Source organism: Lissotriton helveticus, chromosome 9 (assembly GCF_964261635.1).
Source record: "Lissotriton helveticus chromosome 9, aLisHel1.1, whole genome shotgun sequence".
In the NCBI taxonomy this organism is placed as follows: domain Eukaryota; kingdom Metazoa; phylum Chordata; class Amphibia; order Caudata; family Salamandridae; genus Lissotriton; species Lissotriton helveticus.
Window position 1 is genome coordinate 902,163,258 of NC_136070.1, and position 19,924 is coordinate 902,183,181.

The 19,924-nt window shown below is 45.9% G+C and overlaps 1 protein-coding gene across 1 annotated transcript in view; it reads right to left on the minus strand.

Annotated features, from left to right (window-relative positions):
• The window catches only part of EHD2 (EH domain containing 2), a 199,397-nt gene that overhangs the window by 171,932 nt on the left and 7,541 nt on the right, over positions 1-19,924 (minus strand). The window contains exon 2 of the mRNA XM_078661069.1: positions 13,787-13,884. Coding sequence (XP_078517195.1) covers positions 13,787-13,884 — 98 coding nt within the window. The remainder of the gene's footprint in view (positions 1-13,786; positions 13,885-19,924) is intronic.

The following is a 19,924-nucleotide window of genomic DNA, read 5'->3' on the forward strand; positions in this document are numbered from 1 at the left end:
ACCTTTGTTAGGTTGGGATTTGGTTAAGTAGGGATACCATCTAGAACAGGGTAGGGACGCCTAACCTGTGTGTTTTTTCCTCCAACCTAAATGAAGGAGAGATATGCGTCTATGCTGATAGCTTTGCTATTTTTAGAACTTGTGTTAGTGATTTCTGTCGCTCGTCTGAGGGCTTTTCGAGAGCACATGTATGTAATTGGACCTGTGTATCTCGTGAATCTCATTCTGAGATGCCTGTATTTGCAGCTCATTATATCTTTACAATAAACTTTTGAAAACTAGAAGTTGTCCGTGATCTTTGAGAGTAGAGTCCTTTCTTGGGTGAACTAACTTGGAAATAGGTGCACTTTCTTTCCTTACAGACAGGCAATAAAGGTTCAGTCGACCAGATCGAGGTTTGGATCAATAGATATAAGGTATCGATCAAAATCTCGCCCTTTCAGCATAATCATCACAATCGCAGCCGAAAAGTTTCGCGTGGCAAACTGATTTAGCTGATTTTGTTTACAAGAGCTCTACAGCATTCTTTCAAATTATGCCGGATGTTATATTTTGTTTTTAAACCGCGTCCAGAATTCCCTCGAGCGGCAAACTAACGTCATACGAAAAGTAAGCCGGGATGTGGCAGACAATGGGACGTGTTCACGGTGCGCCACCCCTCCCTGGTGCAAGTTTCCACACGTCCCCTCGACATACTGCAGCGCGAGGCATTCCGCTGGACTGTAAATAACTGTTCAGCAGCACAGCCGTGGAAAGTGCGCGGCGCGGGCGGGTGGAGGGAGGGGCAGGCCGAGCGGGGGTGGGAGGGGCAGGGTTCCCCCGAGGAGCATCAGTGCCTCCCTTCCGCCACACCCTCGAGGCGCAGCGCACACCATGGCTACCCTCGGCGATGTTCCACAACACGCCCTAAACTTGCAGCTGGAGTCTGGAAGCAGCTGGAATAAGAGAGATGGGGCAGGGGGGAGGATTATGGAAAAAAAGACTCCAGTTGGAGGAGGAAAGTGACATATGATGATTTCAGGAGCACATGTTCCTAGCTCTGAGTCTTTCTCTTTTTTTTATTGAACTACACGTCTTCAGGTCTGCCACATTTGAGGGCTAATCGGAGCCCTAGAGTTGGGCTGCTCATTGGGGAACACTTTCACTCAATAGAGCGCATTGTCAGTCATTGGGTGTTTGTGGCTGTCATACTCTGGCTCAGTCTCACTCACTGGGTTGGAGCCCACAACATGGGCCATCATTTCAGGGATGTGGCGCAGTGGCCAGGATGCCTGACTCTGGACCACAGGGTTAACGGTTCGATCCCCGGCTCCGGCGGCAGGTTAGCCCAGCACCATGTGACTCTGGGCAATAGCTCGCTTAATCTTCCCGACGGCCCCCAGCGCTGGGACACCTCCGTTGGAGGTAGCTGTGTGCTTTATCAAATGCTGACATTTACATTTTACACACTGGCGGTATCCCTCACATGGAACACTGTTGGGCTGGAATGTCCCCTGCACGGTGCGCAGTTGTGTCCCCTGCTTCAAGTACTAGACTGCGAGCATTTGATAGCCTGGTCTTTGACTCTGGCCCTAGACTCCCACTCATATAGTGTGCTTGCGAAGGCCTAGGCCTGTCGCTTGACCTGGGTGAGGTCCTGGTCCAAGCATGCCTCCATTTGAATGACAGTGAACTACAATCCCCATCATTGGTTTAGTATGTAGAGCCGTAGTGGTAGTGTACTATGTTTTATGAATCGACAATTGCTACCAGACATTTGTATGTATGTCACAGGAGCAGAGGTGGCCCACTGAGGTAAAAATCTACTTCCGTGTGCTAACCCAGATCTTTGTGCATTTATTGGTGTGTATTTGTGCATTTGTGTAAGTGGCCTGGGCAGGGCCGGACTGGCTGTAGCAGGAACCGGGCGTTTCCCCCGGTGGGCCGCTAGGGTGGGGGCTGGTTTTAGACCCTGGGGGCCATTTTTGTTACCGGGGGGCCGGCAATATTGGCTCCCTGTAACATAATCGACCAAAACCGTCCCTAGCAAACAGCTCGGCCGCACCCCCTTTTCCCCCCCAGGGGAGCGGGCCGAGCAGTTTGCCAGGGCCGGTTTCAATTCCCAGTCCGGCCCTTGGCCTGCGTGGTGCATACCGTGTGTGCCTAAATGAGCCAGACAAATGGGGGCCTGCGGGTTCCATTTTGGAAGTCCTGGGCCTGGTCAGGTGTACAAGATGGGAGTGAGGTTGTTATCCTAAACAGTGGAAGTGTATTGCTAACATTCCTGACCTGGACGGAGAGACAGACAATTGGGCGAGGACAGAGAAGACAAGCCTCCTTTTGAAATGTAATTAGGCCCTGATAGTGAAAGGAGCTGCTGATTAGTCTGCCCGTACCACTGCAGTAGATGGTTTGGGTTCCTTGTGGACGTCAGGTGGGGCTACATTTTCCTTGTTTTCTGTCAATCTTCTAATACACCAATAGTGAATCATATGTTATAGTTCACTGTTAGTGTAACAAAGAATTGATTACAATTAACTGGAATAAGACTCTTCCTGGCAGCAGAGGTAAGTAAAAAATGCTTTAAAATGTATGTTGCATGTGTGCTTGCAGGTGAGAGGGTGTTTATGTGAGAGCGAGTGTGTGTATGTGTGAATGTGTGTGTATGTGTAAGCATGCATGTGTTAGTGAAAATAAAGTTTAAATAATATGTGATGTCACTTCCGCTGTCCCTGGCATTTTGATCAACAGTTGTTTCAGGGTCAATAGAAAATAATCATTTTTGTTGTCCGTTACATATCCAGAATTGACGGCACCAGTGGAAAATCAAAAAGTTAATCAAAAGGGGTGCAACTTCCATAATTCAAAACTCAAATATAACTCATGCCAACCAGAGTAAAGAACAGCGTTTCGGGCATGTTGCGGGGTTTCCTACACCCTATGGAGGAGGAGTGACAAATGATCATCGTGACACAGATTGTGAAATCACAGGTCAGGCACCCCAAATTAAACTGAGACGTGGATGAGTGACCGGTCTGGCCAGTACATTGTTCAATGAGAGGTTTCTGGGTTGACCATGTTTTGCAGCCCCAAAATCAAACAATATTGAAATTCCAGCATGGTTTTTGTGGTTGAAATTCTCTGGGATGATTCTCAGGACAATGAGGCGTGAAAAACAATAAACTGTTGCTCAATGAATCCAGATAATTGTCACATGCCTTACGACCTCACACCATTCATAAGGCACACATTCTCCATGCGTGCCACTCAAAAGCACAATCACACAACATACATCCAGGAGGAATTGAAGATCTTCAGTTAAAGGAAACTATATGGATTTTGATGGGGAAGCAAGATTATCAGACCCTCTTCCATAAGTGCAAGTTAAAAAAAAGACATACCCAGGGTCCCTGGAAATATGCAGTTCTGCAGCTGCAGCCATTTTCGATTTTAACCAACAAAATAGTTTCTAGTTTAAACGGAGCAAAAGTTGCAAAACGTATGGTGACACGGATTCGTGTGCACAAGAGGGCTTTTTACAAAGATTGATTGGTCATCTTTCAGTTGCTAATTGCCATATTTGGGTATTAAATTAGTACCAATTAAGGTGAAGTCTTATCTCAGACAGTTACCAGGTGTAAAAATTCTATCAGAAAATGTGGAACATTATGCCTCATAATTTGTCTTTTCTTGCTTTATCATTTAGTCAACCCTACCGCATAATTTGGTCCTCTTCTGCTGCATAATTCTAGTGTCTCAGCTTATACCCATGACTTAACAACTAACTGTCCTAGCTGTTAGTAGCCCCTTACTGATGCAAGGCATCAGAAATTACCATCCACTATGGTGGGGGAGTTGCGCTTTAGAAGTGCCCCGCTGTTTAAAAAAGTCTTGTGTACTGATGGAGAACAAACAAAAACACTAAGTGTTTCCAATGGACTCAATGCTCTGAGTTCACTGTAGGAAAAACAGGGTCAAGCACAGACGAAGAAGGGCGGCATGACACAGCCGTCTGCCGAGTGTAATGACTAACCATATTTCACGGATGTAAAGCGCCTCGATTTCATGGAGGGGAAGAAAACCTGATCCACAACCCAATTACACGTTTGAGCCCTGGGGTGGCTTGTGGTCAGACTATTCACTTGGTAACTCTCTGTGACTATAAGCGTTGACTTTATGACAAAAGAGGGAGGTGACCAGGAGTGATTAGGTCCAAAGTTCGTGCTCCTTACCATATCTCATGATGCAACAGGAGTGTGCAGTTCCTAGTAACCCCTTGGCCGTGGCGGTAATTCCGCCGCGGCGCTGGGGGCGAGGGGGGCTGCGTGGCGCCGCCATGCTCATGACGGAACCACTCCATCACGAGCCACGGGTGCGCTGTGCTTGTGACTGAGTGGTTCCGTCACGGCCCCGCCCGCTCAATAGAACGCACCGCGCAGGGACGAAATTGATGCCGCGCAGGCGCGGCGGCCGGGCTGCGACGGAACCACTCCGTCACCAGCACAGCGCGTCCGTGGCTGGTGACGGAGTGGTTCCGTCACCAGCACGCAGGGAGTTAAAGAGTGTGTATAGTTATGGTTTATTAGAGTGGGAATCTGCTCCAATAGGAGCAAGAGCCCTCACACACCCAAAGGAGCGTCATGCTTCATCATTGGGCAAGCTCCTCGTCGGGCCGGCGCTGCAATGCCCGGCGGACTCCAGCGAAAGAGCTCTTTGCCGGAGATCGTTTCATGAAATGCCGTTTGATGAAGTAAGTGAGGGTGTGGGGCTAGTGGTGTGGATTGGCGAACCTTGATGTGAAAAAGAAAAAAGTGTATTTAAATAGGGCAAATGAGACTCCGGGACAAGAGATTTTAATGAATGAGCTCACTTATCTAGTTAAAATGGTGGTTATTTTATTTATTTTATTTTATTTTATCAATTTATAGGGCGCAACAGCTACCCAAAAAGGGTTTCCCGGCGCCTGGTTCACTAACGAAGAATAAAATGGTGGAGAACCCGGACAGGCTTCATATAGATCAAAGAGTACGAAACAGAGATTGCAAACTCTTTCCAACAGAGCCCTTCTGTGTTAGAAATATAGTACCATGCGGGGATGCCGACGCATTCTCCTGTTGCGTTAGTCTAACACGCAATGCGTGGCACATGGCAGAGCTGCAAACCCCTCCCTGGTGGATGTGAGGAATTCCTGAGGCCCCTATGGGCATTTCATTGTTAGTATCCTAAAGTAAATATCAACTGGCACAGTGGCTTCAGTATGACACGCAACTTTAATCCAGTTCTAGTTTAAACCGGCAGCATTATGCACGCGTGACCTACAAGTCCCAGCATGCTCAGCGCAGTTCACAGAGAACTCTGGACGGGATTTATTATCCAACGTGAACTGCGGCCAGCTGGCACTAGCAACTATGTGTAAACAATGTTTAATAACCAATTATATCTAACAGGCTTTTGAACACAACTGTTGCAGAGGCGCGATCTCCGTCCATACCCGCAACAACCGCGCCCCTCTTCCTCCGCCTCGCAGAGTTTCAGTAAACTACGTGTAAATTAAAACAATGGGGTGATTCATTTCGCAAATCTGGCCTGCAGTGGAAAAGGGAAAATCGAAAAAAAACGAGAACAGGCAAGGCAGCCAAGTTTGGGGGAAGAAGGAAACTTCTGGAAAGAAAGGCACATATCTTTGCAGATGTGCGGTAGAACTGTATTTATAGTAACGTGAAGCGCAGCACACACACTGGCAGTCACAGGTACAGAAAACGCAGCGGAGGCATCAAGGAAGACTGTTTGTTCTGGAAGATTCCATGCTCACCAAGGCAAAGCCACGAAAACATAGGGACAAGGACCGAGTCATTCGCCCAAGAACACACAGTGAGCAAAGGGACTGAGTCTTTGGCCTCCGTCGGCGAAGGAAAGAAAAAGAGGCCCTTTTTTTCAAATTTAGTTTTATTTTCTTGGCAAGGCTGAGCCCCACCAGGGCCTGGACCACTTAGAGCAAACTGCGAAGACAGCAACTAATCCAAGCGTCACTTATTAACCCCTTAGCTGCGGCGGCTATTCTGCCGCAGTGCTAAGGGGGAGGGGGGCCGCGCTGCGCTCCCGTACTCGTGACGGAACCGCTCCGTCACGAGCCTCAGGTGGGCTGTGCTTGTGACGGAACGGTTCCGTCACGGCCCCGCCCCGGCCTCCCCCGCCTAATAGAACGCTCAGTGCAGGCACGGAATTCGCGCCACGCAGGCGCGGCGAGCGGGCCGTGACGGAACCGTTCCGTCACCAGCACAGCCCACCCGAGGCTCGTGACGGAACGGTTCCGTCACGAGCACGCAAGGGGTTAAAATGGCACCCGCCTCAAACTAAAACATCACATGATGAGATCTCATAGCGCCACAAACTCAAGTATCACAACTTACACACCCTTGTGACATCACGCAAACAAGCATTTGCAACGCAATAGGTATCGCATTTGTGAATGACAATAGCTTAAACTCTAGCAAATGCGAGACCAATTGCAATGCAAATAGTTTTTTTTGGTAAAAGCACCCATGTAGCGTGCTCACGTTAATCGAGACCACGCCCCCTTCTTTAGACGAGCTGCGTCTAAAGAAGGGTCCACGGCAGTCATTAAATTGACAAACAAATGCTTTTTTTTGTAAACGCGTCCCATGCTAGGTTTTCACTTTAATGACTGCCGTGGACCTTTCTTTAGATGCGGCTAGTCTGAAGAAAGGGGCGTGGCCTCTATTCACATGAAAGTGCGGCATGGGGCGCTTCTAAACAAAACAAAAGGGGAAAAAAAGGAAAAATAACATGCAGGTTCGTTCGACACCACAAATAAAAACAAAGGCGTGGCCGCCACTGTGGCATAACGTGCTATTAAAAAAATTAAATAATAAAGCACTAGGAGAGAGCACGTCTTGCCTGCAATAGCAGGCAAGTGAAAACCATTGAAAGAAATAGTGCTCTGAGGCTGTAATTAAAGCCTACTGAGTAACAACACAAGTAAGAGGGCCAGTCCTTACGGGAGGTTACAAGATAAGACAAGGCAGTACTAAGGAAGGACTACAAAGTATACAGACCAATGAAAAGCCACAGTTTATAAAGGACAATGACACAAGCCAATGAAAATTATGAGCAGAGAGTGGGCGGAGCTTCAATCCATACCTGAATAAAGCATGCCTCACAGAGCAGCGCATGCGCTGCCCAGGCTTAAACTAAAAACGTGTCATTATGTCAAGCATTAGACCGTATACTGGCATACATTAAAACGTTATAGTCAATTTCTAGCAGTAAAAGATCACATGTTAACTACAAAAAAAATAATAGTATCGAGAAATAAAAGGTCATAATCAAATACACTATACTGTCCCTTGTTAGTCACTAAAAGACTCAGCATCATGAAAATAAGGTCACAAACCACCACGGATGCACAAAAAGCAGAGTGACGTAAATCGTCATTTGTCACTCACTAAACATGTCACACAGTCACACTCAAACTCTCGATTACCCCTTTTCACTTCGCAACTGACAACTGAAACATTATGGTTCACACAATAAAGTCAGCATGACTACTAAAATGTCAATGGGGAGGTGATATGTGATCTCACAAGTGATGCTGTCAATGATGTAGCTTGTGATGTCATCTGTGGCAACAAGGGTGGGATAATTAACAGAGCATTGGGGTGCCAGTACTCTCACATTAAAAGTAACGCACCCCTGCGGACAAACTCCCGCTTTCTAATAATGAAGTGCAGAACTTAGTCCCTGACAGTATCTGCCCTTTTACTGCACAAGCTCAAGGCAACACTCATAGGCTACAACGAGCCAATGAGATATCAACACAATAGATCACTCTCAAGCCCTCATTGGACCTAAACATTTTTAACACAGGAGCTCATACATGCTGGTGCCCCAGGGCTGAAACACTCTATTGCTATGGGAGGAACATTCTGATCCCAGAACCATGCTATATTCTGTTAGGTCCCCTGGTCCTTTCATACTTTGTTTAATGTTTTTTGCAAACTAAGCTAAAGTCACACCAATCAATATAAAATTTGATCAAAAAACACTTTTACCAACTGTTGTCAAAATATGAAAGTCCAATGGGGCAATGGTATCTCCTACAATCTCAGAGTTACAGTCAGTGGGGACAATATACCAATATTTTATTATCTACAAGCTGTGGTGGAAAATTGATAGTATACCTGGAGTGCTGGACTAGCTTTCCATTAGGGAGCCCTAACAAGTAACAGGCAATGGCAAAGCCAAAATATCACTTAAAGTCAATGGGCATGCTACTATGGTGTTACCTTTTAATATTGTACTGCAGGCATATGCCAACAAAATAAAAAAACAAATACTGCTACCTAAACAAAGCAGCCATACACCTGGAATACACAAAAAGTAAGAATTGCATATCATTTTAATAAGACTCTATAATGCTTCCTAACAGGCAGGTGTTCTTAGAGCAGGCATCAAAACAATTAAAAACTTTTTAAAAAACACCGGAAAAATATGATTCTTATTATTGCAAGAAAAGGGTACTGTTTTCTTAAACTTACTATAACATGTACACATATTTTAAACACTCAAGTGTGGCTATTTTCTAAAGCATAAAAATGGAGAAAAAAAAGCATTGACAAAGTAAAGAGCAACCCACCAGCCCTGACCCACTGCCACATGCTGTATGCTGTGGAAGCCAGAAACAAAATAAGTGGGACAGTTGAACTGACAAATGTATGGCAAACACACAAAATCTGATGGAAGGAATGCTTGTAATAAGTTTCTCCACTGGCAATGACTAGGGGTAGCATTCCAACCCATCATTCTTTTGCCCGCCATGCCACCTCAGATTAGACCCAGCCATATGCAAATCAGTCCTGGCTCTGCTTAAATAGGAACACTCCAGCCCAAACTGCCAAGCCAGGTCCATCCTGAACTGGAACACAAACAACCCAAGACCAGTTTCTCCCTGATTGGGACTCTTTAGTCAGGTGTAGCTGCTTCCAGTGGCAAAGTGAGTAAGGGACCCACGTCTGGGCATAGCCTTGACCACTTACAGCGGTACATGACACACACAAAAGGTGATGGGTAGATGCTTGTAATAAGTCTAACCATATGCAATCACTCGGGGTAGCATTCCAATGCCTTGTTCTTTTGCCCACCACCCCAACTCAGATTAGACCCAGCCGGTCAAGGGAGGACCTGGCCTGGCAGCTCGGGCTGGACTGTACCCATGAGTGGCATGGTGGGCGAAGGAACAGGTCAGGAGGAAGGTATATCATCAGATCTGCGTGTGTGGGTGCTGGAACTAAGAGACAAGTATTTTATGTGCACTATCACTCAAATAGCCTGGATTTTGCAGATCCGGATAGAGATGTAGATGGGTTTTAGAAGGACTGACAGAGGTGGCACCTCTGTAATGGCGGAGGAGCCTCGCCACACTGCTCAAATCCAGCAGTTAAAAAATAAAATGATAAAAAAACTATTTTATTATCATTTTTTTTAACTGACTGGCTGACCCTGTGAGCCATGCATTCTTAGGGAGGGGCGAGGCAGGGTCATGGCATGTCGGCAGAGTGGTGGGTACTGGAAGTGCTTATGTCAGTTTGGCCATCCGTCTTAAGACAGCCAAACTGGCACGCACACTTAGGTTTCTCAAACCCAGCTGTATTCCACAGCCAGGTGGAGAAACGGCACAGACTTCCTGTGCCTGAGCGAGGGTCAAACCAGCCAGCTCAGGCCAATTCTGGCATTGCTCTCATGCTTGGTAATAGCAATGAGATTTATATTATTTCTTTTTAATACCCCTCCCCAGCTGCCTGCCACTGTATATTGGCAGCAGCTGCGACTGAGGGCTGAGCTACCTCAACAGAGCTGTGTGCAGACACCACTTATAATATGATTTAATTGACCACAAACAATCAAACACAAAAAAATATTTGTATTGAAAAGTTAGAAAAGAATAAATGATAGCCAGAGAAACTGGGTGAGAGCTTGAGTTCCATTTCCCTTAGAAGGGCGGATGCCCCTTCCAGATGGAACATTCTTCGGACCAGTCCTGGCCCCAGACTGTGCCCTGCTCCCCTTTCACCAGCTCAAACCCTTGGTGGTTTGCATGCACTTGAGCTGCCGGAACCGCAGCCAACATATTTTGTTGACTCAAACAAACAACTATTCTAAACAAAAAAATGTTGGCGACTGGCTGAAAGTTGCAGACGCTATAATCTGCCGCCTGCCTGAACTCTGTCCACAGGAGAGGAGAGGAGACGGCGTAGAGGGGAGGCAGCGAAAGGACAAGCATTGGCAAAGCCAGCTGGTCTTACCTTTGGCACCTGATGGTTTAGCCACTGGATTTAGCTATGCTGCACAGCATTCCTGATGCTGTACAGCCTAGCTAATAAATACGGCTGGCTCCATCATTGCGTAGGTACACACACCAAGGGGCGGATTTACAAGCCCCTTGCGACACATTTACGCAGCCGTTGCATCACTTCTTTGACGCAGCGGAGGCGTAAACCACGCACCATGTTGTGCCTTATTTACAAAGTGACGCATCTAGGGAGATGAGTCACCTTGTAAAACCCAGCATCACATTAAACCTGCGTCAGGTTTAATGTATGCAGGGTGGGAGTTCCATCGGAAAAAGCCTCTGAAAAGTGACGCACTTTTCCGACGCCGCTGCATCGAAACCCTGCGCCTGCTTGAAGCAGGCATAAGGCGTGAAGCAGCATGTTAGGTATGGGCAGCCCCTGAGCATTGCTGGAGTTGCGTCGCGCTTGCAACATGACTCCAGCAATGCACCGCCCTTACGCCATCAGATGCGTCACGCATCTGTTTATCCTTGCGCACCAATAAGATGACGAGTTTTTTTTTTTTTACAAACACATGACAAAGAGAGCATAAACTACTAAAATGGCAGGACAAATTTGAATAACCCAACACAACAACATAACAGTGATAGAATCAGTAACCAAAATAACATGACGGAAATCTCATCAGCCTCTCCAGTAGCATGAGACACAGAAAATACCCACGTATCATTCATTGAATACGATAAAGTGTGCACCATCCATTCCAGTAAGGTGAACAACAGAACATTAATCACCCCAATAATGTGACAGAGGAAACAACAACTTCTCTAATAAGATGGCAAAGAAAACATAAAGAACCCAAACAAAATGACAAAAAGAATGTAAAGCACGCCATTAAAATCACTGACAGAAGAAAGACTACTTCCGCCACATGAAAAATAGAACATTAGTTACAAGTAAATGACAGAGAAAATACATCCACTCCTAATCCTAAAATACAGCATCAACCACTCACATAATATAGCATAGAGACACCAAACTCCAGTAACATGACAGAAAGAACATCAGCTAGGACATAAATATAAGAAAGAGTAAATCCGATGAGGGAAACCTCCATCACCTAGGCAACCTGGTGCAAATAACCTAAATAAATTCAATAAAGAGAGTGAAATTCTTCACCATAGCACTACAAAAGAATGCTGGAGATGGGCATTTTGGTCTTGCAATGTGATATCAAGAAATGCGAGCACCATTCCAATAGGGTGAGAACCACAAACAAAGTTCTTCAGACAACCATTTGCAATGCAATAGGTCTCCCATTTACGAAAGTTTGAGCTATTAGCATTGTAAACGACAATATCAATACCGGAGTATAGGGCGCTTTTACAAAACAAAAAGCAGGTTTGTCAAATTGACAAATAAATGCTTTTTTTTGTAAAAGTGCCCCATGCCGCGGTTTCACTTTAATAGCGGCCTCACACCTTTCTTTAGACCGGCTCATCTAAAGAAAGGGGCGTGGCTGACATTAAAGTGACGTATCGGGCGCTTTTACAAAAAAATCTTTGCAATGCAATAGGTCTCGCATTTGCGAGAGTTTAAGCTATTGTCATTTATAAAGCCAATAGCTCAAACTCTCGTAAGAGCGAGACCTATTTTATTGCAAAGAAGCAGCCAGGGTTGTCCCAGGCTGCTTTGAAAGTGAAAGTGTGCATGGCACGCTGAATGTTGCAGGAAAGCACGTTGTGCCTGCAGTACCAGAAATTCAATAAAGAAAATAGTGCTTACAGACTAAATAAACATGCTGTGTAACAGAAGTAAAATGGCCAGTCCTGATGGGAGGTTACAAATGAAGATAAGGGGATACTAAGGAGGGACTATCAAGCCTATTAATGAATCAGAAGCCAGTATTTATGAAGTACAATGACACAAGCCAATGAAAAATATGGGCTGAGAGTGGGTGGGACTTCAAGTCCATACTCGAATACAGCCTCGCAGAGAAGCGCACACGCTGCCCAGGCTTGACCTACTAAAAAGTAATACGCTTCCGCAGTAACAAAGCCGCAGCTCCCTTACCCGAATGCTGAAAGACAGTGCGATTGCCCTCCCAATAATTTAACGAAACCCTATACTGTGCCAGAGAGAACCGTAAGCACCACACTATTGAAGCAGAGAACATTTTATGTAAACAGCATTACTCTGAAAAATTACCTTGGTTACTCCCTAACAAAATAAGTGATCAAAGAAGCACCATCGGCCATACTGGAATGAATAAAAAAAATGTAGATCAAATAAATAATTATTTACACTTGAAACAAAAACGGCAATACGTTTTATATTTTCAAATGTCATTTAGTTTTTATGAAATATTCTCAAAATGCACAGTTAAGCACTTTCACTACTTGAAACTGTCAGAATTACTTTGTAGTCTACTATATAGTTTACTACATGTCAGAAGTTGATTTAACCTAGGATAATACAGTCACCTACCGAGGAAAACCCTACACAAGGGGTAGTATCTTACCACCAACTCTGCTATGTGTGGTGGGAGGCAGGAGGGCCAAAATTTTTTTTTTCCAGCACCACCACTGTCCTCATAGTGGCGCTGTCCATGGGGAAGAGGGTGCAGGAAAAGGTGCTAGGTCCCACAGAGCCCCCCCAACCACCAGTTCTGGACAGAACCAGCAGTGGCACACACTTGACCTTTTATGGTCCTGTTTTCCTAAATGTGGGACCATTGAGACCCTAGTTATGAGCACAGACCACTTATGGCCTGAGGAAACCATGTGATTTCCATCAGAATGACTTCAATCCGGCTTTTCCCTTCAATTTGTACACCAAAATAATTGTGTTGTGCCCTCACACTACACCCCTTCTGCTAATTTGGGCGGCCAATAGTGGGAATCCTAGCAGTGCTTCGGGAGAACGCTAACGCTACTATATGAGACACTATTAAAATAGGCCTCATGCGCCCACTTTACCCTTACGGCTGGTAGAGCCGGAGTATTCTCTATAATTCTGCTCAGCTGGTCCCTATCACCATTTTAAAGGGAAATACTGCCACCTCATTGGTCGATATTCCAGAGCCAGAGGATGGAAGCACCACTAATAACGAGCTCACAGATGCAGTGGTCATACTGCCATGGACAAATCTGCTCCTGTAGTGGTTTATTTTCCCTGGCGGTGTAAGGCCCAACAAGCACCATCGAGACATAACAATATTTTCTAAATTACAGGCTATCGAAATCATTGCTATGTAGGCTTCTCATAATCAAACACAAGTGACTTTAAAAGTACAGCTCTGAGGCAATACTCTTTCAGTTCTTATTTCAAATTTTTTAATCAATTCCTCCATATTCAACAGTTTGACCCCAGGAACAAAAGTATGTCCATCATCTCCTTATACTATTGTGACCAACATGAGATGCAACAAAAAATTTAAAACACGTACAAAAAGTGCGACATCATTCCCCCATGTGAATCAGTCATCGGGCCCTTACCTCGGCTCACGCGCTGCTTGGCTCCTGACAGAATCCCAGGAGTATCGATGAGACTGATGCTTTCCAGTACTCGGTTAGGCAGGTGGGCACACTGGAAGCTACAAAAGATGGCACAGAAAGGTGGTTACTTGTAAGATTTCCTTTAATGGCCTCAGGCGTGTGCCGTAGTTTTATGATTTGTACATAATCGCAATACTCGACCACCATGAATCTGGACATGTATAAATGTAGCGATACCAAAGGGGATGATGGACGGAGCGTTTGAGCAAATCAAACACCCACCCCCAGTCAACTGATCTGGGTTTAATCCATCATCATTCTTTAGCTCACTCCACCACCCACGGGCGTAACACAGGCCCCTGCAGCCCCCGCGGTGAGGGGGGCCCTCACACTCCAGGGGGCCCCGTCAGCACCGCACTTCTGCTGGGGAGCTCTAGATTGAGTCCGGAGGGGGCCCCTTCACGTACCCTGCAGGGGGGCCCCCTCAAGGTTCGTTACGCCACTGCCACCACCCCAGTTCAGACATGGCCATTTGCAAATCAGTCTGACCATGTGCCTCATGGGAACAGTCCAGCCCGTTGTATTTGCATGTATAATTGTAGACATGTTTTACTGTACATACTGGTTACACGCGGCAGGACCATACTGTGGCAGCTAGGGCCATGGTGACAGATCTTTATACCGTTTATTGAACATTGCATGGTATTAAGCATGCATAGATCCCCACTGAGCTGTGCATTGTAAAGCGGACTCTCAGCGTTGCTCACTTTTATTGTCTGGTGTGATTGCTTGTGAGTGAGAGGCAACAGGCAATCCAAGAAGCCCAAATCCGAAAGACAGTAAGAATATCATGTAAGTCTAACAAAAGAGCTTCTAGCAAGGTTCCATAAGCAGGAAGATCAAGAGGTAGGACAACTAGAACCCGCTCTCTCTTCTCCACGACCAGGTCATACCAGTATTGGAAATGGAAGCTCACACGCAGGGCCGGCTTTAGGGCAGTGCGACTTTTGAGGCCGTACTGGGTGCTGACCTGGGGGGAGGGCGCTGACTTGGGGGGGTGGAGTACTCTGAGTTTAGTAATAACTTACAATTTAAAAACACCTTCAGCAGAGTTCCTTGTGTGTTCAGTTTTCAGGCAGCTTTAAAAATGTCAAGATATTACTTGTGAATAATGTTTCTGCTAGAAAAAGAGATCAGAGTATGGTCTAGGGCGAGTTTTGACACGCTATAACGCAGGGGAGAGGGTTAATATTCCCGCTGCAAATAACACGTACCGTGCAGACCACTGATCTGTATTTTATGTGGATAGCTCAGTGGATTACTGCTTTTGTTACAGAGATCCCTGATATAGAACTGCAACTGTTAAGAACTGTCATCAAAGACCTGCATGTAAACTGCATAAAATAGGTTAGGACGTTCTGTTTTTTCCCCCCAGTCTTTCATTATCGATTCCTAATGTTGCTGAAAATAATGTATTTGCTTAGGTAGTACATTCTTATTAGTAAAGTTAGCCTTTAATAGTGCTTTAAAACAAATGAAATGTATGTGAGAGAGGGGCCATGGAAAGATGAGGGGCACTTTTGCTTGGTGGTCATGAGGGCATCCGAGGAGGTGATCATGAGGGAAGGGGGGGGCAAAAATGATTGTTGCACCAGGTGCAAACAGCTCTAAATCCAGCCCTACTTACACAGGTTTCTTAATCCTACTTCACTCCCCCTAAATCTTAACACTAAGGGGTCCATTACGGTGGCGGGCGGGCCGTAACGGTGAACGGGACCCACCGCCAGAGATGCGGCGGTCCCGCTGTGCCCATTAGGATGCAACCGCCACCCTGGCGGTCGCATCCCGCAAATTTAACATTGTGGCAGGCGGTGCTTTGTGCAGCACCCGCCACAATGTCAAATGTGCATGTTGTGCATTGGCATGCACAACTTGACAGGCACTGTGTGGTGCCTGGCGCCATGTGCATGCCAATGTAGGGGGGTACAATAGGTATCCCCCAAGTGCACCCCCCAACACCACGGGGGCCCGCAACCCCAAAGCCAAAAACTGCATGCCCTTCCATGACAGCATCGCCGCCATGGAAAAGCCAAAATCCGCAGACATCCTAATATGGCGGGCGGACCCTGCTAGGCACCGCCACCATATTATGGCCCAGGACCGCATGGCAGGCAAACGTAACGATTGGCTGCCTACGGAAAAGCGGCAGGCGGTCTTTCCGTCCGCCGCTGCGCCCCCTGCCTTTGTAATAGGGTGGGGGTAAGTGGCGTGCGGGCAGGGATAGATGTCGGGTGGATCGCCACCGCCGGTCGGCCGGTGGCGATCCGCCCGACATCATAATGGCCCCCTAAGTGTTTGATCCTACATTTAAAGGGATTTCATTTAAGACATCCAGTATTAGAGCAGTATGTCCTTCCTCTGCGCCCAAATAGCATATTTAGTGTGTGCACTCACTGATGGAGTCATGGGTTCAGTTGGCACTGGTCTCTTTGCACTGGTTGATTTGTGAAAATGGCACTTTAAATATTGAGTTCTATCCAGTGTGATGCTCCATATTCAACAACCACTATTGCTTCTTTAAATGCGGATGGGAGTTTTACTCTGCATCACAACATGCTTCTGCATGTTGAGGTTGCATAGTTACTTTTCTACAGGCCCATTATGAGTCTGACCGCTATGTTTTGGCCCATCTGCAGCAGTCCAAGGGGTTGTGTGTGGAGGCCCGAGGAAAGGCAACCAGCATATTTCAACCAAGGATTGGTCATGGCAAGTGTGGCTAGTGCTCCAAGCAGTAATGAGATGTTAACGTAGCTGGTTTGTCCACGGGGAACCTCCACATGGCAGAGTTTCAGGCCAGTCACGTGAAATAAATATACATACAATGACTGTATTTTAACCCGTTTGGTGCTTCGAGCATTCCTCGCCAGTGCGGAGCGTTCCATTGAGCAAGCGGGGCCGCGTCGGCCAACGGACGTGTGCAGCACTACGGAGGTAGTGCTCACGACGGCTGTTGGCCGACACCCGCAGCGAACGGGTTAAAGACATGTACATAGTACATAGTTATCTTTAAAATCTGGCATGGACCAACTTATCGTGGAGTAACAATGGACAATGTTGATCTACAAAGGATAGGTGAGTGCACCATTATGTGATGTGTGTTACTGAAGAGGAAAGAGAAGTGCGTGGATCTCAATCTTTGAGAGATTCATATACTTATTCATTTTTTCTTCTCTTTAGGTATGGAAACCATTCATCCTGTATAGAGGTATTGGTAATGGTCACAGACGGTGACACTGTGATTATATTATCTTTCATTTTTTTGCACTTTGTTTTATTTCAAATCGCACTTATTGCAGTAGCTATTATTTAGATGGTCCTGAAGAAAGCCAGGGCTCTTTTGCCCATTTGGCTGAAACTAGTAGACCATAGAACTGCGGCGTATTTGTTACTAGCCGTACCTGCATCTTTTTAATAGGCTTAGCAGCAATCATTAATAGAATTGTTTGGATTGCTGTCAAGTCTTTTTAATTCAATTTTTCATAAAAATGTTCCTGCACTGCACTTGATGACTTGGTCTGTGTACTTAGGACGATAGGCTGTTAGTCATTTACCATTGGTTCTCCTGGTGCCCTAGTGATTTGGTTTATCCTCCTAGATCACAGTTTCATCCCCCACGTTAAATGGGTTGAGGTGACGGGGAAGCTAGAGTTCCAAATGATGACACTGGCCACGAAGGGCAGTTGATGGAAATCCTTCTCTTAGCTTCCCTCCTCAGGGCTTACTTTATCTCTCAGGTTGTTTAGATTTAGAGTGGTATTTTTACTATCTTTAAGGAACCACAGTGATTTTCTCTGTTCCTGTTTCTTTTTCTTTTTCAGTACTTTGTGCTTTGTCAGACCACCAGATTCCTTTGTTGTTTATAAGATCTACAAAGATCCCCAGGATTTTGACTTGGAGCTGGATAAGATTTCCCAAAAACGAAGGGCATAGTATTAAAAAGGGTGAGACATGTCAAAGGTGTTCAAGCACAGAGGATGGTGATCTCTGTTTCAGACTGACAGACCCAAGGCCAGCTTTAGAGCATGCAGAACTCAACAGCCATCCCAAGGCAGTGACGCTGAGAACAGATCTGTCAACGCTTGGGCTAATTCTGCATCATCAACATATTCGTGTAAATACAGCTCCGGGTCCCTCCTCATTTGGAGAAGCAACCCAAAATTCACATCCGAGAACCTATCAGACCCCCCATACACCCTGCAGCTACGAGTCCACAAATAAAAAACAACACACGTCTGTTATTCAGTGCCCATTTACCCATGTGGTTTCTTAGTACTATCTAACAGAAGTTTTCTGTTACCTTACTTAGTAGTACTCATTTGATCAAATTCAGGAGGATGAAACACTGAGTGAACACACAAGGACCTGAAACTGTGACTAGGCCTGTAAGAAATGTAAATTACTCCAACTGCTGATAAAAGAGACACTATGCTGCCCATGGTTGTCCTATCTGAAGAAGGTAACTGGGTCGCCAAGGTAATGTTGATGAGCAGCACAGCACAGAGCCAGTCAAGGCTAAGGAAGTATTTAATATAACCCTTTGTTGCAACCAGAGCTGCACAACTCATTATTTTCAGCCTTAATGCGTTTAGTAGTTTCATATCTTTAAATCATTGTCCTCTCTGGGCACTTCTGCGCATGTTGAAACATGTCAGGACACTACGCGAATCACATTATTCAGGTTTTCTCAGAAGTAACACAACAGTGGTGGCTTGGGTCGAGAAAAACAGCAGATATAAGAAAAACCAACCATCAGTGAACTCTCTCCCTAGCGTTTGTCTCCAAGTTTGCAAGGTGTGTGGGCTCACACTTGGTCTGCAGATGCACTCCCTGTTGGCCGCCATATTTATGGATCATGTCCAGGGCCAAACATTGTATCTGTTGCAGAGGGTGTGGTGGAACATTTCCCAACAATATGAGAGTGTGTACTGTTTCAACAGGGCAGATAGGAAAAAGAGCTTCCCTTTTGGGGTGCGTGACTGCGAAAGTATTCACCATCACAGGGTGTGTGTGCCCCACATTTCAAGTGAGGGGGTTCTTCAAGAACCGTGTCCTGCACACCTCTTAAATTTTGATCGGGTCTGATTGTAAGGTGCACCATTGGTTTGAAAATGGAAACTAGCCGAGATGTTAATTACTCTCTTAGGGTATTAGCTTGCCTAATTGGTTCACTTGTCTGAAAGAACTGGACAATAATGAAACGCAATGGGCACATTCAGGTGTTTCATGTTTTTGAGCATCTGTGTTCCTATCCTTGGAATTGTTAATCCAACGTTGACAAAGTCTATGTATAGGCACCTATTGCCTTTGACGGTGGGAATTACTTATAAACTGCCTCAAAACCCTATGTGGCTGTTTGTATGTATTACAATTCATTGCCTCATGTTTTTGGGTTTGCAGTGGCTGGAAGTGTCAATGGGCAAGATGAGACTGCACTTAGTGAAGTGAAGTGAAGTTGATACTTATATAGCGCGAAACTACCACCCTAAGGGTATCCTGGCGCTTAGATTTGAAGAAAGTCACTATAGCAGCAAAACCAATTGTCCGTGAGAGGATCTAATGTTCGCTCCTAGGGAACAGCCAGGTTTTCAGACTCTTCCTAAAGCCGGTCAGCGAGCTGGCCTGTATGAGATTCTGGGGCAGCTCATTCCATAGGCACGCAGCCGCCACACCAAAAGCTCTGCCCCCCAACCTGGATCTCTTAAAATTTGGTGGCCGTTATCAGATTAGCACTAGAGGAGCGTAGCTGCCTCCTGGGATTATACCAGGTGAACCTCTCCTGCAAAGGAACAGGGTCCAGATCGTGGACTGCTCCGTAAACAATACAGAGAGATTTAAAACAGATTCTCTCCTTGATAGGCAACCAATGAAGGTCCCTCAAGGCCGATGCTGTAGAGGACCTACGCTGTCTATTGAGCACCAATTTAGCAGCCATGGACTAGACTCTCTGCAATCCCTGCAAAATATATTGCTGTGCTCCTAAGTATAGGGAGTTGCAGTAGTCCAGTCTGCTCAGAATTATGCTCCTCACTACTAGAGAGCGGGTAGCATTTGGTAGTAGCGGAAGGATCTTCCGTAACA